The sequence below is a fragment of the Mytilus trossulus genome, chromosome 1 (assembly GCF_036588685.1).
Source record: "Mytilus trossulus isolate FHL-02 chromosome 1, PNRI_Mtr1.1.1.hap1, whole genome shotgun sequence".
In the NCBI taxonomy this organism is placed as follows: Eukaryota; Metazoa; Mollusca; class Bivalvia; order Mytilida; family Mytilidae; genus Mytilus; species Mytilus trossulus.
The window spans coordinates 98,920,253-98,943,512 of NC_086373.1; the positions used below are offsets into that span (position 1 = coordinate 98,920,253).

Below are 23,260 nucleotides of genomic sequence, written 5' to 3' on the forward strand. Positions count from 1 at the left end.
AAGAGTTGTCACTACTTTAATTCTGAAACTGAAAACTATACCAGTAATGTTAGTAATATTTAATGATAAGCTACAATTTTCTTTACCTTTAACATCTTCTTACACATGTTGTAGTCTTGCATTAAAAATGCTTTATACTGGTTGTCAACAGGAACAATAGCATGCATTGACTTTAACAGACTGGTATAAATTTCTTCACCATCAAAGGGTAGATTTTCCTGAAAAAAAAGAAAAAAATATAAATACTATTCTTTCAATGCTATTATTCATTTTACAATGATATATAAAGAAAACTTAAAATGCAGCTTGAAAATAAAAATCAGTCAATTGTGTTGTATATTTGGGATGTAGGTTACCACAGTTTTTACTATAAATAACTATCATATAAGGGAGAGGTTGAGTTAGCATGAAACCATTTACTAAGTAAGAAATATGATAAATTGTTTGTTGTATCTATGGTGTAACATTTAATTTGGCATATTTTAAAGGATTTTCCCTATCATAGAATTGACATTAGAATTAGGAGTTTTTAGTAATCACTTTTTTATAAAGGAAGTAACACTGTTATTTTCAGTCAACTAAGATTATTTGAAAATCCAACAAATATTTTTACTACTTTAAGTGTCACAGTAGTAATGCAGATTTTAATAATACATCTTGGGATTCTATGACAACAATCTAACTGCGCAATTTAGAACCAATTTGTCTGTTTGTTGTAGTTCATCCTTTAAAGGTTCTGATCCAGTAAAGGCTGATTTTAGCCTACAAAGTTCATCTGATGAAAATATTGGACACTTTCAGTAGATGCAATTACTTTACTGTGGATTCATTTATTTTTTTGTGGGCACCAGTTGTTGTTTTGCATGTGTTCAGGGACCTCAATTTACTGGTTTTGCTTAAGCATTAATACAAGCCTTAGAAAATTTGTCAATTGTTAAACACTTAATTTCATAGTTCAACTATAACCATGAAATCTAAGAAAAATTGGTGTCCAATGAATAATAATGAATCCATAGTATGTGAAAGATTTGAAATTATTTATTCATTTGAATGCGCTCAATTTCAATCTTATAGATGAAAAATCTATCAAATATGCCATAATATGTAACTTTTCTTTTTTTTACAAAAATAAAAGTAGAAGCATTGGTGTTCATTATCAACCTTTTATACATTATGTGTCATCATCAATTACAAATAGGACTTTCAATTAAATCTAATGAATGAACACAAATTAACCAAAATGCAAACATTTTGAAGATTTCATTAATTTAGCATGACTTAAAAGCTTAAAGTTTACATTTGAACAATTTTGAAAAACTGTTATATTTTGGGCCTAAATAGCTTATTAATGCACCAACTCCTTAAAAATATAATTTTGGTCATATTATGGCCTTTCTCTTCAAGGATTTCAATGCTGACATATAATTTTACTGAGGGAATAACATTTTTTATCCAAACAAATTTTTATGGGTTATACAATTAATAAACATACAGTTTTCTCATAAATTTCTGAAGTACATTCTTCCGGTATAACATGCTGAGAGTCTTTTGGCTGCTTATAACTACACGAACTTGCTTGCTCTGATTTTCTGGATGAAATTGAAAGTAAAGCATGGATTTAAAAGGAATGATAAGGTCAGACTTCTGTTGTGTAAAATAGCAACTGTAAATAAATATTAATAAGACAAAAGTTCTTAAAGTCTCTAAAGGAAAACAATCCAAAAAATATATTTTTTTTTATACAGAATACAGAATTAGAACTTGCAACTGAGTAAAAATACCTTGGTATATTTTTTGCTAGAAAGGGTTTATTTCTTAAGCCATAAAAATACATCTGTGAAGAAGATACAAAAGCAATACATGGTATATTTCAAAATTGTTTTTCATACCTGTGAAATGCCAAACATCTGGTTAAATGGGTAATTTTAAATATTGTGTTGAAACTGACAGACACGTTTTTGCAGAGTTGCCTAAATGAAATTGATACTACTCCATAGTGCTTATGTTTAAAACCATCAATATTAAATTGGAAAGCTCTTATATGATTTTTATAATATATCAGTAATCAATTTTATTATGTAAATCTAGATGTTGAAGTTTGCAATTGCCTATCCAAACAGGAAGATGGAATAAACTATAGAAAAAATGCTTCAATGAGTACAGCCTGATACAACCACACAGGTTAGAACCTGAACAGTTGGGACAAATTTGAACACAATATTTAAGCTTGATACTGTCTGAATTTTGATTGTTATCAAATTTTTGGCATAGTATAGGTTTCTGAAACAAAATAAAAAATGTCAAGATCTTACAAACCTATTGTGCAATACTTTTCTTCTTGAACACCCTTAAAAATAGAAGTACCCTACACTTTTTGAATCCCCCCTAGGAGCAATAACCACCACACTCGATCCATGTCTTTCCTTTGTCGTATTGAAACTTGTAGAAATATTTCAGAGAGATCAAAACACTTAAACACAAGTCATTATCTGGAAACTACTGGTAGATATATGCTTGATTTGGCCCTTTATTGGCCTTCATACAACAAACAAAAATAATGAGGTTGATAAGGAATAATTTCAAACCAAAACAGCCTTAATAGAACAACAATAGTAGGGGGGGTGTTGATAATTGATCTGACATTTCCAACCATAACAGCCTTAGTAGAACAAACAACAATAGTAAGGCTGATAATGGATAATTTCAAACCATAACAGTCTTGATAGAACAAACAACAGTAGCAATGGTGATAATGGATCATTTCAAAACATAACAGCCTTGATAGAACAAACAACTATAGTAAGGCTGATAATGGATAAATTCAAACCATATCAGCCTTAATAGAACAAACAACAATATTGAGGCTGATAATGGATAAATTCAAACAATAACAGCCTTGATAGAACAAACAACTATAGTAAGGCTGATAATGGATCATTTCAAACCATAACAGTCTTGATAGAACAAACAACAGTAGCAATGGTGATAATGGATCATTTCAAACCATAACAGCCTTGATAGAACAAACAACTTTAGTAAGGCTGATAATGGATAAATTAAAACCATATCAGCCTTAATAGAACAAACAACAATATTGAGGCTGATAATGGATAAATTGAAACCATAACAGCCTTGATAGAACAAACAACAGTAGTAAGGCTGATAATGGATAAATTGAAACCATAACAGCCTTGATAGAACAAACAACTATAGTAAGGCTGATAATGGATAATTTCAATCCATTAGAGCCTTGATAGAACAAACAACAGTAGCAATGGTGATAATGGATCATTTCAAACCATAATAGCCTTGATAGAACAAACAACTTTAGTAAGGCTGATAATGGATAAATTAAAACCATATCAGCCTTAATAGAACAAACAACAATATTGAGGCTGATAATGGATAAATTCAAACCATAACAGCCTTGATAGAACAAACAACTATAGTAAGGCTGATAATGGATCATTTCAAACCATATCAGCCTTAATAGAACAAACAACAATATTGAGGCTGATAATGGATAAATTCAAACCATAACAGCCTTGATAAAACAAACAACAGTAGTAAGGCTGATAATATAATGGATAAATTCAAACAATAACAGCCTTGATAGAACAAACAACAGCAGTAAGGCTGATAATGGATAAATTCAAACCATAACAACCTTGATAAAACAAACAACTATAGTAAGGCTGATAATGGATAAATTCAAACCATAACAGCCTTGATAGAACAAACAACAGTAGTAAGGCTGATAATGGATAAATTCAAACCATAACAGCCTTGATAGAACTAACAACTATAGTAAGGCTGATAATGGATAAATTCAAACCATATCAGCCTTAATAGAACAAACAACAATATTGAGGCTGATAATGGATAAATTGAAACCATAACAGCCTTGATAAAACAAACAACTATAGTAAGGCTGATAATGGATAAATTCAAACCATATCAGCCTTAATAGAACAAACAACAATATTGAGGCTGATAATGGATAAATTCAAACCATAACAGCCTTGATAGAACAAACAACAGTAGTAAGGCTGATAATGGATAAATTGAAACCATAACAGCCTTGATAGAACAAACAACTATAGTAAGGCTGATAATGGATAAATTCAAACCATATCAGACTTGATAGAACAAACAACAGTAGTAAGGCTGATAATGGATAAATTCAAACCATAACAGCCTTGATAGAACAAACAACTATAGTAAGGCTGATAATGGATAAATTGAAACCATATCAGCCTTGATAAAACAAACAATAGTAGTAAGGCTGATAATGGATAAATTCAAACAATAACAGCCTTGATAGAACAAACAACAGCAGTAAGGCTGATAATGGATAAATTCAAACAATAACAGCCTTGATAGAACAAACAACAGCAGTAAGGCTGATAATGGATAAATTCAAAACATAATAACCTTGATAAAACAAACAACAGTAGTAAGGCTGATAATGGATAAATTCAAACCATAACAGCCTTGATAGAACAAACAACTATAGTAAGGCTGATAATGGATAAATTCAAACCATAACAACCTTAATAGAACAAACAAAAGGCTGATAATGGATCATTTCAAACCATAACAGCCTTAATAGAACAAACAACAGTAGCAAGGGTGATAATGGATCATTTCAAACCATAACAGCCTTGATAAAGCAAACAACTATAGTAAGGCTGATAATGGATAATTTCAATCCATTAGAGCCTTGATAGAACAAACAACAGTAGTAAGGCTGATAATGGATAAATTCAAACCATAACAGCCTTGAAAGAACAAACAACTATAGTAAGGCTGATAATAGATAATTGCAAACCATAACAGCCTGGATAGAACAAACAACAGTAGTAAGGCTGATAATGAATAATTTCAAACCATAACAGCCTTGATAGAACAAACAACTATACTAAGGCTGATAATGGTTAATTTCAATCCATAACAGCCTTGATAGAACAAACAACTATAGTAAGGCTGATAATATAATGGATCATTTCAAACCATACAGCCTTAATAGAACAAACAACAATAGTGGGGTAAATAATGGATAAATTCAAACCATAACAGACTTGATCATTTAATAAAACAAACAGAGGTTCTGTGTGGTTTTTTTTAATCATTGAAATTTCCTTTGGAACATGTCCAACTGGGGTGCTCAGAAAAAGACACCAAATCTACTTTAAATAGTTTTTTGGCATTTTATATAAATAATTTACAAAAACCTTTCACGTTTCAATCTTCTTTTTCCTTTTGATTTGTCAGCTACAACCTCTTTTTCCAATCCACCATTGAGCACACATTTCACCTTTCTAATATCTGTACAAAAGTAAAAAAAACCTTCAGTTCAGTTTGTGTCGAAAACTGTTTTTAACATTCAAATGGGCTTAAGGGTTGCCAACTCTACACTTGACAAAATAATGATATTTGTTCAAGCAAATGCATATAATTTTGTAATACACTGTACTAAGATTAATAAAATTAGTTTTGGGTGATTCTGTGCTTCCAAAAAGAGAAAAATAACAAAGATTGGTATTTCGCTCATTGATTTCATATTCTTTTCACTTTTTCTACTGCAGCTAGAACATGTAGAACCCTTCAGGTTGTCTTAGCTACCAAATATATTTACAAAGAGATATTTCATGCTCTGTAGATTTCATGTCACAATATCATGTTTTTTTAATTACAATTTAGGGTTTGTTAAGGAATCCACCTTTATATCTTTGTGATATCATATTCATAAACGATAACTGTTTAGTGTCTTTAAATATCATATTCCTAGTATGAAGCTAGGAAACAGGTGTAATGCAAGCTATTATTCCTGTTTCGAGCAAGTAAAAAAATACAGCTAATATTAAAAGACACTAAACAGTTATCGTCTTTATCCTGCAATTAATTCTGTATATTGGTTGTGTTTTGAAAGAAGAAAAAAAATCACATTTTTTGCATTTATTTTTGATTTGATTGAAGCTTGCGAAGTAATATTAAAATCACATATTCATTTGGAGACGATTTTGCCAAAAAAAAAAAAAGATTATATAATGGTCAACAATAATACATTGCTCAAGGTGAATAATTATCTATTTTGACATAACAATTAAATTCAACAGTAAAAACAAATATCAAAACATGGTTCAATTTGAAACAAAAATGTATGAGTTGTCCTACAATGTACTACCCTTCAGACTTGACATTCACCAAACATTCATGCTAAAATTACCATGGTAATTTGGTTACACAATCATACACATTCAAGTTTTGAAATCGGCAATTGTCATCGTAGAAACAACTGCTGTTCATGTATGTATGTTATCAGAAAATTGGTGTAATTCTTGAAGCGTTAAAGAATTGTTTGAAAACAAACAGAACCTATCAAAGTAATTATTAATTCCCATAAGGTCAAACAATACATCATTGGAATGTGACTGCAATACACATTCTGAGATGGTTCAACAACAAACTAGTTTATAAGGCTCCCTTACAATAGACCAGCGTCAGCAACACTCTGAAACCCATTGTGGAGGGGTGAGTGTCATATGCTGCCCAGATGTCTGAGTGCAGAATGCAGTCATCTACTACAGATTCAATGATTCATCTAACATCAACACATTGTTCTAGTTAGCCAACTGCCCAGCTGATCAACCTGGCCCTAAAAGCAGCTGTTGTGGAATATCGACTGTAAAGAAACATCAAAATAGTAATCAAACCAAACCAAACCAACTCACAAAACTAAAAGATGGCAGCCTACAAAAAATGGCATCCTCACCTGATAACCTTATTTAATTTCAAACTCACCTGCCATTGTATTGCATAAAATGCAAAGAGATGTCAATCGTGTAAATGGTACATGTAACAGTATCGTCCATATCGATTTAAATCAAATAAATTCTTCTCGCAGGCCTCCAGATTTGTTGGAAAATTAAGTGTTCTTCCCAAGAAGCTGATCTGAAATTAGGTGAATAAAATTCAGGATCATAAGCCCGTGCTAAGTATAGTCTATAGATATGTTTCAGACCATACATGTTATACACCTTGTCGCTAATCCCGCTTGAACTTTTGACGTACAGAACGATCGCTTTTCCATTGTAGTCAAATGTTTTGTTTTATGACGTCAAAATTTTTTCAGGAACCTGTGTGATATCAAGTAATAAATAAATTTGGTGTTTTAACTGTCTTCTGATTGGTTAAAACTATTAGTTTTACTTTCAATGTTGCCAATTTTTATGACGACACGCCCACTCTGATGTTGTGTATTCATCACCAACATGTGTGTACGTTATTATTGTTAATATAAAAAAAAATAAAGTTCAAAAGTCTTATTTTTGATAGAAATTTATTTATAATGAAAGGCAATAATTTATTTTGATTTTATTGAACCATAAAACTAATTATTGACTCTTCACATTTTACATAATCCGCTTTGTGGAAGAAGTCAAAAATTAGTTTTATGGTTCAATAAATTCAAAATATATAATAGCCATTTATTAAAATGTTAGATGGCGTTCAAATAGCGATAAGGTCTATTGGATCATATGGGTTAAATTTAATAAACATTTATCACATTCTTTATTTCAAGTTTTATTTAAAATATCATACAAATGTCCTGTACCAAGTCAGGAATATGGCCATTGTTATATTATAAAATTGAGAATGGAAATGGGGAATGTATCAGTTCATTTCTGTGTGTGTTACATTTCCTCTTATTATTCAGTGTGGGTTCACATTAACGTAAGACTTGTCACAGTACTTGTCTATCCCAAATTCATTAGTTTGGTTTTGATGTTATGTTTGTTGGTGTTGTTCTCGTGGGATTTCGTCTGGTGTTTGATCCGTTACTGTGTGTGGGGTGGGTCTTTTCACCATCGAACACCTCAAAAACCACCAACCACTAAGAAAAACTTTGATATTATACAATAAAATGATCAAATAAATTAAATAACATATAATTTAATCAATTTTTCGATTTTTATGTGCATCATTTTTATGTTGAAATTGAAAATCAATATAAAGAAAATGTCTCCGGAATTCATCAATTTCAGGATAACATAAGTGTGTGTTATAAAATTCAAATATATTCATGATTAGTAATGATAAGTTCAAGTATCCTCGATCTCTGTTCATTGGATATATTTTGGCGGTGTGCAGTGGTGTTCGGTGGTGAAAAGACCTACCGCTGTGTGTGTTGCATTTTCATGTTGTGTTGTTGTTCTCCTCTTGTATTTATTGTGGTTCCCTCAATTTTTTTTTGGTCCATGGATTTATGAGTTTTGAACAGCGGTATACTACTGTTGTCTTTATTTACAAATTGTAATTATTACGAGATGGACCAAATGAACAAAGGAACAATTGAAATTAAATATTTGATGAAATGTACATGTATACATGTATCGGAATCCTATTTCATGTACATGTATTTAGGTACTCTTCTTCTTCTTCTTTTGTTACAGAAAACCATCAACGTACTGATGTTTACTTTCCGGGCGCATGCCTGGTTAATGTTTTCAAAATGACAATTGCCAAAGGTGACACAAGTGTAGCACAACCATTTCCTGCATTGTAGTCCTGGAAATTAGGGGACAATATTTTCAACCTGTCTCGTCTAAATTTGTTAATTTATAGTACAGTGGTCAGTTTATTCATTTTCTGTATTTAAAAAATAACACAATAATATATTACTTAAGGTTCATCATAACCTTTTGGCTAAAATGGCCGTATTTACACCCCAAATTTTACTCTGAGTACAGACTAACCTATACACCTGCAACAGTTTTAAGGGATGGCAGGAACTAGATATATAAATTTTAAATGCATTTTATGTTTCAAAAAATTATAAACTTTTCTAGATTTTGCTATCCATTTTTTTTTCGTTCCTGCAGAATGTGCAAAAAATAACTAAGTAGTGAAAACGATTGAGAAGCTCCCCTCATATAATCAATGTTGTGAGTAGTATTGATTTAAATGGACAATAGATGGACAATATACACCTGTAAACAATAGGTGATTTAACAGGTTTAAACGGTGTAACTGAGTGGACCGTATCAAATGAAACTCGGGTGTTTGTTTATTTTTCTATCTTCTGCAGACTTGAAAAAAATGCACATCAAAATGCAGGTAAGTTTTTAATTTTCTGAAACGTAGACTTCATATAACTTTTATATATCTAGTTCCTGCCATGCCTTAAAACTTTCCTGGATGTACCAGTTTGTCTGTACTCATAGTAATTTTTGAGGTGTAAACAAGGCCATATTTTTCAATTCCTTATGATGAACCTTAATCTAAAAACCCAATCACTACAAGCATGGTCGTTGTCTCATCCTGTAAAAGTGTTTTCAATGTTCAAGTGTGGCCCGTTCAAGTGTCAGTATGAAGGCAGTCTGCTTCCCAAAAATATTAAATAGTCATGATCACACATGCGTTTGACTGAAAACTTATTCGAAATAATTTCTCCCTCAATTTTTTTATTTCGATTTACAGAATAATGTCATTTTTTTTTATTTGAAAGTAAAAAAATAACACTAAATTAATTTTAAATAGTATTTGAGTTTAAGTAATATAAAAATAAAATAATTTCCCAACCATTCTGTTGGTTTTGTATTGAAACAAACGAAGGCTGATCGCTAAGGTTGATCGCCATATACACCTTGCTCTAATACCTGAAATTTGAGGTTGTTGTGTCGCCGCCATTCATTCGAAATTCACTTCCTGTCAAACGTTAGTCCAATCGAAATGAATTTTACATTCATTCGCCAATCAGATTACAGCTATTAAACGTGGGAATTTCAACATTAAAAAAGATACACAAAAGGACAGTGCAAGAATATTTTTAAAAAAAATGCAAGAAAATCGAAGATGTATGTGTCAGTTGGTCAATTTTAAAACACATTTTTATGCATAGAATTTCACTGTTGTTTTGTGACGTGTTATATCCTGCTATATGTGAAGCAATCCTGTCACAAAGGGTTGTCAGCTTCATCAGCAGAAATTATCCCTCAAGTGAAGAAGGAACACTATATAATCAATGATTACTGGTTTATTTAGAACTCTAGAAACTCCCAAAAAGCTAATACTTATGTTCCTCTACACAAGAGTTTGGGGGTCCCAGCAATTGATCCTCCGTGCTTTCTCATTGAAATAAAAATAAAAACTTATTTCACTAGAAGTTTCTGAACGAAAAAAGTAATCTGCTTTGAAAAGTTTGCGATCTTTATTTAAACAGATTTTAATTTGATCCCACAACTGTCATCAATTGTTGTGAACTTGCTTATTTATAAAACAAACGGGTCTGAGCACAGGGGCTTGTTTAGTGGTTTAGACCAGTTTTTTCTGTCAATGCCGATCGCTATCATGGCTATTCTAAATTAAAAAACCTGGATAGGGATCGCCATTGACAGTGAAACCTCGTTTGACCCCCTAGACAAGCCCCTGTGGTCCGAGTGGGTAAAATCTTAATGGGTGTTCACAACATGTGTTTGTTTCATTAAACAATTACCAAAGTTACGTTTTTATGCAAACAACATGTAAAAATACAATACCTTATTATCAATACACAATAAATATACAACAAGTTTATTCACACAGAAATAAGCGAATAAATAATAGCAAATGAACAATCAACATTAATGTGTTTGAATTGCCAATCGTGCTATATCTTACAGGGGAAACTACAATCTATAAATAGAGCAAAGTGTATACATGTATTTAGAACTTGATACACAGATCAGTCAAATAGTGTGTAAAATGTATGATGTTTATCTTTTATAAAATATAATACAAGTTTTAAAACTATCAATCTTCTTATTCTTCAACGTGTACATGAAACATCTTCTCTCTTCAAAACTAAATAAACTGGGTGGAAGTTGACGTCGACAATGAGAAAAAGAAAGAAGGGGAAATAATATAACATAACGTTGTGTAAATTGTACGTTCTCAACATAGGTCAACAGTTTCATTGGTAATATATAACACCACTACAAAATGTGTATAATGTACAATCCAGGTCATAATAAACAAACAAATGTAAAACTATTGACACAAACAGTGAAATTTACATACAGACATCATTTTCCCCTTGAACTATCATGTCAGACTATTATTGATTTGAACCAGCTAGAAGAACACACAAGTTGTTGCTAAATGCTAAGACTAACTAGAGGCCTTTAAGATTGGCCCTCAAAATTCAGTAAGCAGCATGTGATCTCATTTCTGTTGTTTATATATACCAAAGATTTTGTGAACTACAATGATTATTCACAGACATATTGTGATATAAAGATTTGCTTTATAGTGACCGCAACTTTTCCCTGGAAAATGCACTAATTGCAATATTGTATGTTGACCTTAACGCTATTTGGGAACCTGCCACAATTAACTTGAAAATTTGGTACATTCACTTTATTTACTTTTGTTTATTTTTGTGTCATCTAATGATTTTCATTGTGACTAACAGAAGTCCAGTTTAAATACCAGACAAATAGCAAAAATGTGTTTTAGCTTGTTAATTTACATTTTTGTAGCTCTATATGACTAGGGACCCCATAAGTAAAAATAGGCCAAAATTTTTAGTGGGTTATACTTGTTCAGAAGAAAATGAGGTAATACAAGCTAGGCAATGGTAATCCTCTTTATACAGCCACATTATTAAATCTTAACACAGGAATTTGTTCCTGTTAAACATTGTATGTTTTCTTGCAATAAGAAATGTTTGAATTAAATTCTCTGTAAATAAAAGTAACTTTAATATTTTAGACAAAGTCTTCCTTTTTGTAAGTTACAACAAATTTGAAATTGATTGATGTGTATGAAATTGACAGATTTTTTTTATATTTGTAGATAAATCATTGTCTGCAGATGCATTGACTTCCCTGAAGACTATGGCAAGTGATTCCAAAAAGAGAGGTTTCATAGTTAAGGTGAGGCTTGAAAAATTTACTTTTAATTTCATCTTTTTTCATTGCCTGTTAATGTCATTTGTGTCAAAAAAATGATATTACAAGATAAATTTGCCTGATGTATGTTAATTATTTAGTTAAGACAATAAATCACTTGCTATTTCTTGTAACATAATAATATTTTGTATCCTTTATTTAATAATCATGTTAAGGTTGTTATTTATTTTTCAGGATGGAACATTTTTAGGAGGACTTGTTGTTGTATTATCTAATCCAGATGTAAAAATTGTCACAACAGCTCTAGAGGTACATGTATATACATATATTAACATATATCAAGTTCAATTAAAAGGAGATCTGTTAAGATAAAGGCAACTAAGTGCAGACATAACATAGTGAAATTAGAATTTGCCTGCATATATATAGGGACAGTGGCATGCCACCCGTCTAACTTCATATTTGTAGTGATTGGCAACTGCTTTTCATGGCAATTTAAATTTAAAAACATTTGTTAAATCCACTTTTGCATTCAGTGTCTCCCACTTAAAAATCCACTGTGTTAGTCCTGGTTATAGAAGAAAGATAGTGTGGTTATGGAAATGTGTTACATGCCTCTGCAGTTAAATAACAATAAAAAAAAATATCAAATACTTTATGATACAAATAGTTGTATTTTTTAACATTATGTAGTTTTTTTCACTAATGAAAAGATACATTTAATGTTCTAAAAACAAGAGGACAGAAGTGAATTTGGAAAATGCTTGCTCTTGACTGTGCATTGAATGCTTTTATCTATTAGTATAATAACTTATTTTATTAATTTCATATACTTGGTATTATTTATTGGATAGTTTTTTATTGTTTTTATGGGACTAATTTTCTGTAGGATTGTATGTACACTTTGACAGAACCATGAACTTAAATATCAATGGATTTTCATATGTTTTCTCTCATATCAATTCTCCTATTAAATGGGTATTTATAAAAAATAACTGAATCCACAGTATTACATATAAAATATTATAATTATTCCATAACAATGATTTTCATTGTACTATCTACTTGTTATTGCAGACATTAATCCTTCTGGCTGAAGTGCCAGAATACAGACCAACACTATCTTCATTTATTGGTTTGAATGAACAAGTAGAGATCTTACTAAACAGGTGAGTTATAACACATGGATCACTGTTTACATGTTACTCAAAAGAAATTATTCTTAATATTCTTTATTTATTACAGGATGCTCATATATTTTTTTCCCTTGGGTTCCCCACACTTTTGTCATTTATTTTTTGAAATTTATTGTTCAGTAGAAGTTGACTGGATCCTTTTGAATTTTGAAATGGATGAAATTGATTCATTTTATTTTAAGATGAAACCTCTGGCTTCAATGAAGTTTTGTTGTTTACAAGATTGTGGAAATATTTAGAGGAAATAAGTATGCTTTGACTTATTATAAAGTAAAAAAGCCTGAAGGAACTATACATCTATATCATTTAAAGCTCTATGTATAGCTAACACATTGGATACAGAGTTATTTAAATATCAAATATATAACCAATCTAAAATTTAAACCATAAATTTTTGTGCTTAAATAATTTTGTTATATACTCATCAATTATTTTGTAGAGAAGATGAAAACATTTCTAACTTGGCAGAAAAATTGTTTGATTTATTAACACAGAAACCAGAGAAACAGGCACCATTAAAAGATTCATTTAATACATCAGGAACTAGACCAAGGTAAGAAGTCCTGTACGTTTTCCGTCTATCATGATTGGTACATTAAACACTTCTAAGGCAGTTGATATGGTTCTACAATGTATAACCAATTTTTATACGCCCGTAAAAATTTTGACGGGACATATTATGGTATACACATATCCGATGTCTGTGTCCGTACGTCTGTCCGGCGTAAACATGTTGCACCGTAACTTGAGAACGACTTATCCAAATTTCATGAAACTTAATAAAGTTGTTTCTTATGATGGTCAAATGAACTGTATACTTTTTGGTGAAAATTAGATTTAAACTTTTTGATTTATGGCACTTTGTAACTAAAACAGGGGTGTGTTTTATTCACATGTCGCACTGTATCTCAAAAACGATTCTTGATTATGGCTTAAAACTTAAAACACTTCTTAGTTATATTAATCTTAATATCTGTATAGTTTTTGGTGATGATTCAAAATTTTATTTTTGAGTTATTGAGTAATTTTGTAAAAAAGGGGGATGTTTTTTTTACATGTCGCGCCATATCTCAAAATCGATTTATGATTATTGCTACAAACTTTACACATGTCTTTGTTATATTAATCTGAAGATCTGTATACTTTTTGATGATGATTCAAAATTTCATTTTTGAGTGATTGAGTATTTTGTAAAAAAGGGGGTGTTTTTTTTTACATGTTGTGCCGTATCTCTATAACAATTTATGATTATAGCTTAAAACTTTACACACTTCTTTGTTATATTGATCTAAAGACCTGTATACTTTTTGTTGATGATTCAAAACTTTATTTTGGAGTTATTGAATATTTTGTTTAAACAGGGGAGGTTTTTTTTACATGTCGCGCTGTATCTGAAAAATAATTTATGATTATTGCTTAAAACTTTACACACTTCTTTGTTATATTAATCTAAAGATCTGTATACTTTTTGGTTTTGATTCAAAATTTTATTTTAGTGATATTTAGTTTTTTGTAAAAAAAAACATTTAGTTTTTTGTAAAAAAAAACAGGGTTGGGGGTTTCACATGTCCCGCCGTGTCTCAAAAACAATATATGGTTATTGCTTAAAATTTTTGCATAAAACTTCCACACAAGATGTCAGGTGTATCATGCACTCATGGCGCAGCTGTTTATTACTTTTTTATTTGACGTTTAGTCGTGCAAGACAGGTGCCTCGTTCAACGTGTTTTGCCTATTTAATTTTACGTGCATTATGATTTTCAAAAACTTATTTTGCGTGCTCAGTATTTTTCAAATAAAATTCAAACACTTGGCAGGGATCATCAAGAAATACTTTTTTAAAAGCCGTAAACCATTTATTTCATAAATGTGTATACTAAATCGGGAATATCAAGTAAAACAGAGAGTTTATATATACAAGAAGACAGCGACTCAGTCACAAAAGGTTCACATCAAAGTCTTTATTTTTCGTGCAATGTTCATGACAGAAATTTTTTCACGTTCAACGTATTTCACATTTTTTCCATGCAAGCAACCCCCCATTTCTACCCTCTGTAATCGAGGTTAAATTTTTGTGGTCTGGTGACTCTGGTCCATATTGCAGATACTATGAGCAATTAGTAAACAAAATTTGGTGTATAGAACGATTGTCTCACAAATACCAAATTTCGTAAAACAATCTCACAGCATAGATTGACTGTCATAAGACAGTAGTACATTTGTTGTGCAGCATATTTACGTTTTATTGAGAAGAATACCATTAGGCGGGAATTAATGTTTTGGAAAAACATAGCGTCTACCATTTAAAGAGGACGGCTTTATCACCAGAATGATTATGTTCGGCCCTGTTGATTAGGCTCCTTGCCAGACTCAAAGAAGAGCAAAATATAGTTCTGTTGGCATTGATTTGAGCCTGTGAACAGTACAGGAACACCTGATGTTGGTGGGTTAAGCCATGAATTGAATGGCGCCTGATGTGTGGTCAGTAAAGTACACTGTTGCAAGAGTTTGAAAGGGAATTTGCCAGTGATTTCGTTGGATTCATGGGGATGGAGCCTGGCATGTTTCAAGAGCTTTTACTGAGATTCGCTACTCCCATCACAGTTGCACAACAGTCATACGACAGTGGCACGACAGTAACACGACAGTCACATGCCCATTCCAATACATGGAAACCCGAAAAATAGCCCAAAACAACTCATGATTGTCGCACAACTGACTTGCGACAAGCACCTGACAGAACAATTACATATTTTTTTCTGTCTTGTACCCATTGTGAAACCATCGTGGGCATGTCATAGCTTATGTGACCACTCGGAATATTATTTTGACATTTTGCACGACAACTACCTTAAAGATCTTCTACGAGAAAAATGGTGCGATCTGTTGTGACTTCGGCTTTATATGTAAAAAAATTTTAAATTGTGAATGGAAATGGGGGATGTGTCAGAGATACTAACATGACCAAAGCAACCTAAGTCCAACATTTATGTATTTATATATCTTTTTAGGCATGGAACAAGTAAGAACAAAAGTGTAAATGGTGGCAGGACAAAGCATATAATACTACAGATACGAGGTCTTGTGGTCAAGGTAAGGAAAGGTTGGCAGGACAAAGCATAATTTATTACATATACAAGGTCTTTTAGTCAAAGTAAGTAAGGGGTTAAAAAGGTTGCAGGACATACCATATGATATTACAGATTAGAGGTAACTAAGGGGTTGAAACTTGATCACGTGGTCATGGTGGTCAAGTGTAAATGGTGTTGTATTCCACCATGAATTAACATGAGTTTACTTATGATCACTTATGATAAGATTTGTAGGCAAGGTTGTTTATTTCTTTATTACTTTTTTGTTTATTTTTTTATTACATTGTTGTTTATTTGTTAGTATTGAAACAGGAGATAATGAGGATTTTTTGTCAAGATTGCTTGTTACCATGGTTACTATTCAGTGATTCAACGGGTCAGTGGTATATATTTGCTGTAAAGTGACTGAGCTAAAAAGAGAGACAACCAAATTATCTGATCTGTCTACACATTTTAAATGTATCACCGCAATCATTTTATGTGTGATATATTGAAAATATTGGAAATCAAATAAATGAAAATTAATATGTTACCTTTTATCAAGAATTAAAAGAAGTCTAACTATGTACAAAATATTTGTCTTTCAGAATGACAAAGATGTAGTAATGAGATTGCTATTGCATGTAAAAGGAGTTGTTAGTATAACCTTTGACCTGAATCAGAAGAGATGTATTATGAGAACAAAACAAGATGTCAAACCAGAGGTAAGATTTCAAAAGAAGTACACACTGAAACAAATATCATCATTTAGAAATCATAATTCTTTACCTTTACCTTAAAAAAGTAGTTATCAAGACGTCTTATTGGTAAACTATTTTAAAAAGGGGGGGTATACTGTTTTACCTCTGTCTGTCCGTCCGTCCGTCCGTCCTTCAGTCCGTCCGTCCCTCAGTCAGTCCGTCCGTCCGTCAGTCAGTCCGTCCGTCCCACAAAACTTTCGTCACATTTTTCTCAGGAACTGCACATCCACCCTTTCTGTAATTTGGTATCAACATTTATATATGTCAGCCATACGGTGTGATGCGTTTTCAGATTCATCATTCATCGACTTCCTGTTAACCGAACACTTGTATGATTTTACACATGATAGCCAAGTTGAAAATTTTCGTCACATTTTTCTCAGGAACTACAATACAAGGATTTCTGAAATTTGGTTTCCGGGTTTATCTAAGTCAGCTATACCGTGTGATGTGTTTTCAGATTGATCACTTGACAACTTCCTGTTTACCGAACACTTGTATGATTTTACACTTGATAGCCAAGTTGAAAATTTTCGTCACATTTTTCTCAGGAACTACAATACAAGGATTTCTGAAATTTGGTTTCAGGGTTTATCTAAGTCAGCTATACCGTGTGATGCGTTTTCAGATTGATCACTTGACAACTTCCTGTTTACCGAACACTTGCATATTTTTACACTATTGAACTATTGATATTATCCACTTGCGGTGGGGGTATCATCAGTGAGCAGTAGCTCACAGTTTCACTTGTTTTTCATACTTTGGCATCAATATTTAAAAACATTCAAGAAAATTATGAGCGTGTCCCTAAAAGGAAATCAATAAAACTATTACTGGAATATATATAAAAGTTCTGCAATAAGAAGAAATATAATTATGAAATATCTATTTTGTTTTATACATTTCCCTTTTACAAGTAGCAAAGTAGGGAAAGGCAGAATAGTATAAGTTAGATACTGAATATTTCTGTTTTCAGACTTTAGCCCAAGCTGTAGCAAAGTCACAAACTATGACAGCTCAACAGGTGGTCAGAGATGAAAATGGAGAGGAGGTAATGTACTCAGTATTATTATTCAATTCATATGAAAGTTGGTCAATGTATTTTTAGCTCACCTGGCCCGAAGGGCCAAGTGAGCTTTTCTCACCACTTGGCGTCCGTCGTCCGTCGTCGTCGTCGTCCGTCGTCGCCAGCGGGGGACTTAGTTTAACATAGGACACTATGGGAAATGCATACAAATGACTTCTTTTAGAGAACCATTGAATGGAATGAAACCAAACATAGCATGAATGTTCCTTATGAGGTGCTGACCAAGTGTTGTTACTTTGTTGCCGATCCATCATCCAAGATGGCCGCCAGCCGGGGACTTAGTTTAACATAGGACCCTATGGGAAATGCATACAAATGACTTCTTTTAGAGAACCACTGAATGGAATAAAACCAAACATAGCATGAATTATCCTAATGGGGTGCTGACCAAGTGTTGTTACTTTGTAGCCGATCCATCATCCAAGATGGCCGCCAGAGGGGGACTTAGTTTAACATAGGACCCTATGGGAAATGCATACAAATGACTTCTTCTAGAGAACCACTAAATGGAATGAAACCAAACATAGCATGAATATTCATTCCTTATGGAGTGCTGACCAAGTGTTGTTACTTTGTAGCCGATCCATTATCCAAGATGGCCACCAGCGGGGACTTAGTTTAACATAGCACCCTATTGGAAATGCATACAAATGACTTCTTTTAGTGAACCACTGAATGGAATGAAACCAAACATGGCATGAATGTTCCTTATGTGGTGCTGACCAAGTGTTGTTACTTTGTAGCCGATCCATCATCAAAGATGGCCGCCAGCAGGGGACTTAGTTTAACACAGGACCCTATGGGAAATGCATACAAATGACTTCTTTTAGAGAACCACTGAATGGAATAAAACCAAACATAGCATGAATGTTCCTTATGGGGTGCTGACCAAGTGTTGTTACTTTGTAGCCGATCCATCATCCAAGATGGCCGCCAGCGGGGGACTTAGTTTAACATAGGACCCTATGGGAAATGCATACAAATGACTTCTTTTAGAGAACCACTGAATGGAATGAAACCAAACATGGCATGAATGTTCCTTATGAGGTGCTGACCAAGTGTTGTTACTTTGTTGCTGATCCATCATCCAAGATAGCCGCCAGCCGGGGACTTAGTTTAACATAGGACCCTATGGGAAATGCATACAAATGACTTCTTATAGAGAACCACTGAATGGAATAAAACCAAACATAGCATGAATGTTCCTTATGGGATGCTGACCAAGTGTTGTTACTTTTTAGCCGATCCATCATCCAAGATGGCCGCCAGCGGGGGACTTAGTTTAACATAGGACCCTATGGGAAATGCATACAAATGACTTCTTCTAGAGAACCACTAAATGGAATGAAACCAAACATAGCATGAATGTTCCTTATGGAGTGCTGACCAAGTGTTGTTACTTTGTAGCTGATCCATTATCCAAGAAGGCAGCCAGCGGGGGACTTAGTTTAACATAGGACCCTATTGGAAATGCATACAAATCACTTCTTCTAGTGAACCACTGAATGGAATGAAACCAAACATGGCATGAATGTTCCTTATGTGGTGCTGACCAAGTGTTGTTACTTTGTAGCTGATCCATCATCCAAGATGGCCGCCAGCGTGGGACTTAGTTTAACATAGGACCCTATGGGAAATGCATACAAATGACTTCTTTTAGAGAACCACTGAATGGAATGAAATCAAACATGGCATGAATGTTCCTAATGTGGTGCTGACCAAGTGTTGTTACTTTGTAGCCGATCCATTATCCAAGATTGCCGCCAGCGGGGGACTTAGTTTAACATAGGACCCTATAAGGAAATGCATACAAATGACTTCTTTTAGAGAACCACTGAATGGAATAAAACCAAACATTGCATGAATGTTCCTTATGAGGTGCTGACCAAGTGTTGTTACTTTGTAGCTGATCCATCATCCAAGATGGCCGCCAGCAGGGAACTTAGTTTAACATAGGACCCTATGGGAAATGCATACAAATGACTTCTTTTAGAGAACCACTGAATGGAATAAAACCAAACATGGCATGAATGTTCCTTATGAGGTGCTGACCAAGTGTTGTTACTTTGTAGCCGATCCGTCATCCAAGATGGCCGCCAGTGGGGGACTTTTGAATGAAATTAAACATGTTCCTTTTCTTATAAATGAGGTTGTGTTGTCACTTTTAGCCAAATTTTATATTTTTTTATATGATTTCAAAAACCCAAGTAGAATCAGGTGAGCGATACAGGCTCTTGAGAGCCTCTAGTTTTGTTTAACATAAAATTATATTTTTCAGCATTGTACAATATAATTAATAAAAAAAAGATTGAAAAAAAGACATATTTAAAAGGATCAATTTCAATCTTGATACTTCTCATTTTATTGGCTAAGAAATATCTTGAAATTCTTTCTCCCTTATGTATTTTTTTTTACATTTTGGCAATGATGTGCTACTGTTTAGGAGCCAGGTTAAAAGTGTGAAATATTAAATTATCTACATGGCAAGTTTTATCTACCCTCTGAAAGCAAGTTTTATCTACCCTCTGAAGGTCATGAATGAAGTTATTGCCCCTGAATTGCAAGTTTTTACCATTTTTCACAGTTTTGGCATTTTTTTAAGACTATAAAGGCTAAGTTAGAAGAGCAGATTGCAAAAATAATCAGCACAACAAGATGTATAAACCCTGAAAATTGAAATAAAAAAAAACTTATTTCGAAGTTATTACCCCAGAAATGTGATTTTTTTTGGGTTTTTTTTGGCAGTTGTCTTGAAAGATTGAAAGAGTTGGGTTACAAATATTGACCTCATGAGTAATTGTGATTATCAGCACAACCATATCTTTCATGAGAATTTCAAATAAATCTATTGATCTGTTTGGAAATCATTGCTCCTAAAATATCAAATAATAATTTGAACTTTTTTGGCTGTTATCTCATAGGTTTAGAGTGTAAATTTCAAAAATGATCAGCATCATAAAAATAACTTAAATGTTCAACTAAAGGTTCTCATTTACACTGGTAGACTGGGATTTCTACATCAGGTGAGCCAGATATACAGATACATTTACGCATACAAACTTGATAGAGTGGGGTGCTCATTTTCGCCACATTTTTCCATGTTTTCTACAGTTTATGGTCAGGTCTAAATGTTTTTGAAGTATACTGATATTTCTATATGAAGATAACTTCAAATGCAAAATATTCTTCAGCTTGAAAACGGGTTTGTTTGAAAAAAATCATCTGAAAAGTTAGATTAAAGGGTGTATGAAATTTCAGGATGTTTTGTCAGTGGGGGACACATATTTGCCGTTTTTACACATCTATTTTAAACAAAATAACTGCAGCTTTTAACAATTTTTATCAAATCAATTGCATTATAGATGAATAGCAGACATTTCAAAGGTGTAAAAAAATCAAAATTAGGGCATTCAGTCAAATATTTACTTAGAAAATACTTCTTTGAAATTGTGTTTTTTATTCAGAAAATTGTCCGAAAATCGTTGTCCATTTTTGAGTCATTTTCAGTAGGGGCTGCAATTTTGTCTCAGTTAAAAAATATCATATTTGTTATAAAAAATATAATTTACCGGTACATTTCTACCATTTCAGCTAACCTTTGAAGTTTTTACACCTCAAAATCCTAAAACGGCGAAAATGAGCACCCCACTCTACATGTATAAAAACCAATAAGGTTTTAAAATTTGTGAAATGGTGTTTTGCTTGAGTTTTTTTCATTCATATACAAAGATTTTACAGTATCAATCTTCATATCCTTTGTCAGTACATGAATCTTGTTACTTGTTGCAATAATCATATTGTTTTAAGTGTTTATAATATTTTGTTATTTTTTAGTGTATGTATCTTTTTTTTTTTTTACAGAAACTAATAGCGTTTGGTTCCAACATGAGAGATGTGGACAAGGAGAATACAACCTTGCCAGATTATCTACCAGAGGAGGTAGACAGTCCTAAAGCTCACACTAAACCTCTAGCAAGAAATAAAGGTGATAACAAAAGGGAAGGTGGCTGGCTAAGTTCTGCTGCTACATTCATAACAAATTCATTTTACTGGTGAATTGTATTTAAGTTGAACAATCTCATCAGGGCAGAAGCATAAGAACAATGAGGAGGAAATGGAAGTTTTGACTGATTTTATATCTAGAGTAGGTGCAAGAAATGCAAGTGTCTGTTATTTCAAAGATTGTAGATGTGTTATTATATGGAGTTACGGCTGTCATTCTCATAAACTGATTTAATCATAAATATACATTTTTTACAGAAGTTCACTGTAAACCATGTTTATTTTTACAAGATGATAATAAGAATGAAAGGTGAAAGTACAATTTATTACTAATATACAATTGAATGATTAGACCGCTGTTTCCTTTTGCTGTTTTACTGTTACTTTCTTTCTCTTCAGTACTTTTTCCTGTTTCTTTATTCTTATTATAGTTTCATGAATTATTTGAATTGTTTTAATTGTACATAATGAATAAATTTACTTTTTACATTGACATGCTTACTTTTCATTGTCCCTCATTACAAAATATATTGCATAGTTACACGTTTCTGATTTAATTAGGTCTTTCCACTCTTCCTAAAAAAATATTCTTGCACAGTATTATTGTTTCAAAACTTGTCAATTTTGGTATACATGTATGATGTGGAACAGTTTTTTACACTTTTGAAACTGACCCTGTTTAAACGAACACTTTTTCTGAAAGGAGTTATCTCCCCAAACACTGTTTTTTACTCCTTTCGCAATTGTAAAAGAAACCAATAAATTTATTTAACCAAATTGCTAGCCATATCTTCAGGATGTTGAGTGTGGTTTTGACCAAGGCATTCCTGAAACTCCATATGAGAGTTGTTTCCCCTTATCATGTTTGTGCATTTGATTTAGGTGATATGCATTTGTAACTGATATCAAAATTTTTTCTACTTTTAAAATTGTTAGTTTAGACATGCTGATCTATTTTGGTTGAAAGGGTTTGCTAACATTAAGGTGGTACCCAACACTTTCACTAAAATTAATTTGGCTCGTTTAATTTTCATAAAATTTTGACTATGTATTGACCCTTTAACAAAAATATAAAAATTTCAAAAATTTTGAACCAACCGTTTTGTCAGAAAAATTACACTGGTTATAAAGCAGTTAGACAAACACCAATTTTGATCATTGAGAAGCTTAATATTCACTTTACAACACAACATGATTAAAACGTTTAGCTGACTTTACAGAGTTATCTCCCTGTAGTGCTAGGTACCAC

At 32.4% G+C, this 23,260-nt stretch overlaps 2 protein-coding genes across 2 annotated transcripts in view; one reads left to right on the forward strand and one right to left on the reverse strand.

Annotated features, from left to right (window-relative positions):
- LOC134693106 (uncharacterized) overlaps positions 1–7,242 on the reverse strand; it is a 43,852-nt gene extending 36,610 nt beyond the window's left edge. Inside the window, exons 1-4 of the mRNA XM_063553818.1 lie at positions 6,805–7,242; positions 5,235–5,328; positions 1,493–1,589; positions 87–218 (exon numbers count right to left, since the gene is read on the reverse strand). Coding sequence (XP_063409888.1) covers positions 87–218; positions 1,493–1,589; positions 5,235–5,328; positions 6,805–6,811 — 330 coding nt within the window. The 5' untranslated portion in view covers positions 6,812–7,242. The remainder of the gene's footprint in view (positions 1–86; positions 219–1,492; positions 1,590–5,234; positions 5,329–6,804) is intronic.
- Positions 7,243–9,734: 2,492 nt separating this feature from the next.
- LOC134693117 (armadillo repeat-containing protein 1-like) lies at positions 9,735–22,504 on the forward strand. Its single transcript, XM_063553826.1, has 9 exons — positions 9,735–9,860; positions 11,839–11,918; positions 12,129–12,203; positions 12,972–13,063; positions 13,530–13,643; positions 16,102–16,183; positions 16,770–16,886; positions 17,899–17,973; positions 21,871–22,504. The coding sequence occupies exons 1-9, from the start codon at positions 9,842–9,844 to the stop codon at positions 22,063–22,065; spliced, it is 849 nt and encodes a 282-aa protein (XP_063409896.1). The 5' UTR covers positions 9,735–9,841; the 3' UTR covers positions 22,066–22,504.
- The last annotated feature ends 756 nt before the right edge of the window (positions 22,505–23,260 follow it).

Coding starts and splice junctions, on each gene's coding strand:
- LOC134693117 (XM_063553826.1), top strand. Junction 12,204..12,971: donor TTGTCACAACAGCTCTAGAG/GTACATGTATAT, acceptor TTGTTATTGCAG/ACATTAATCCTTCTGGCTGA. Junction 17,974..21,870: donor GAGATGAAAATGGAGAGGAG/GTAATGTACTCA, acceptor TTTTTTTTACAG/AAACTAATAGCGTTTGGTTC.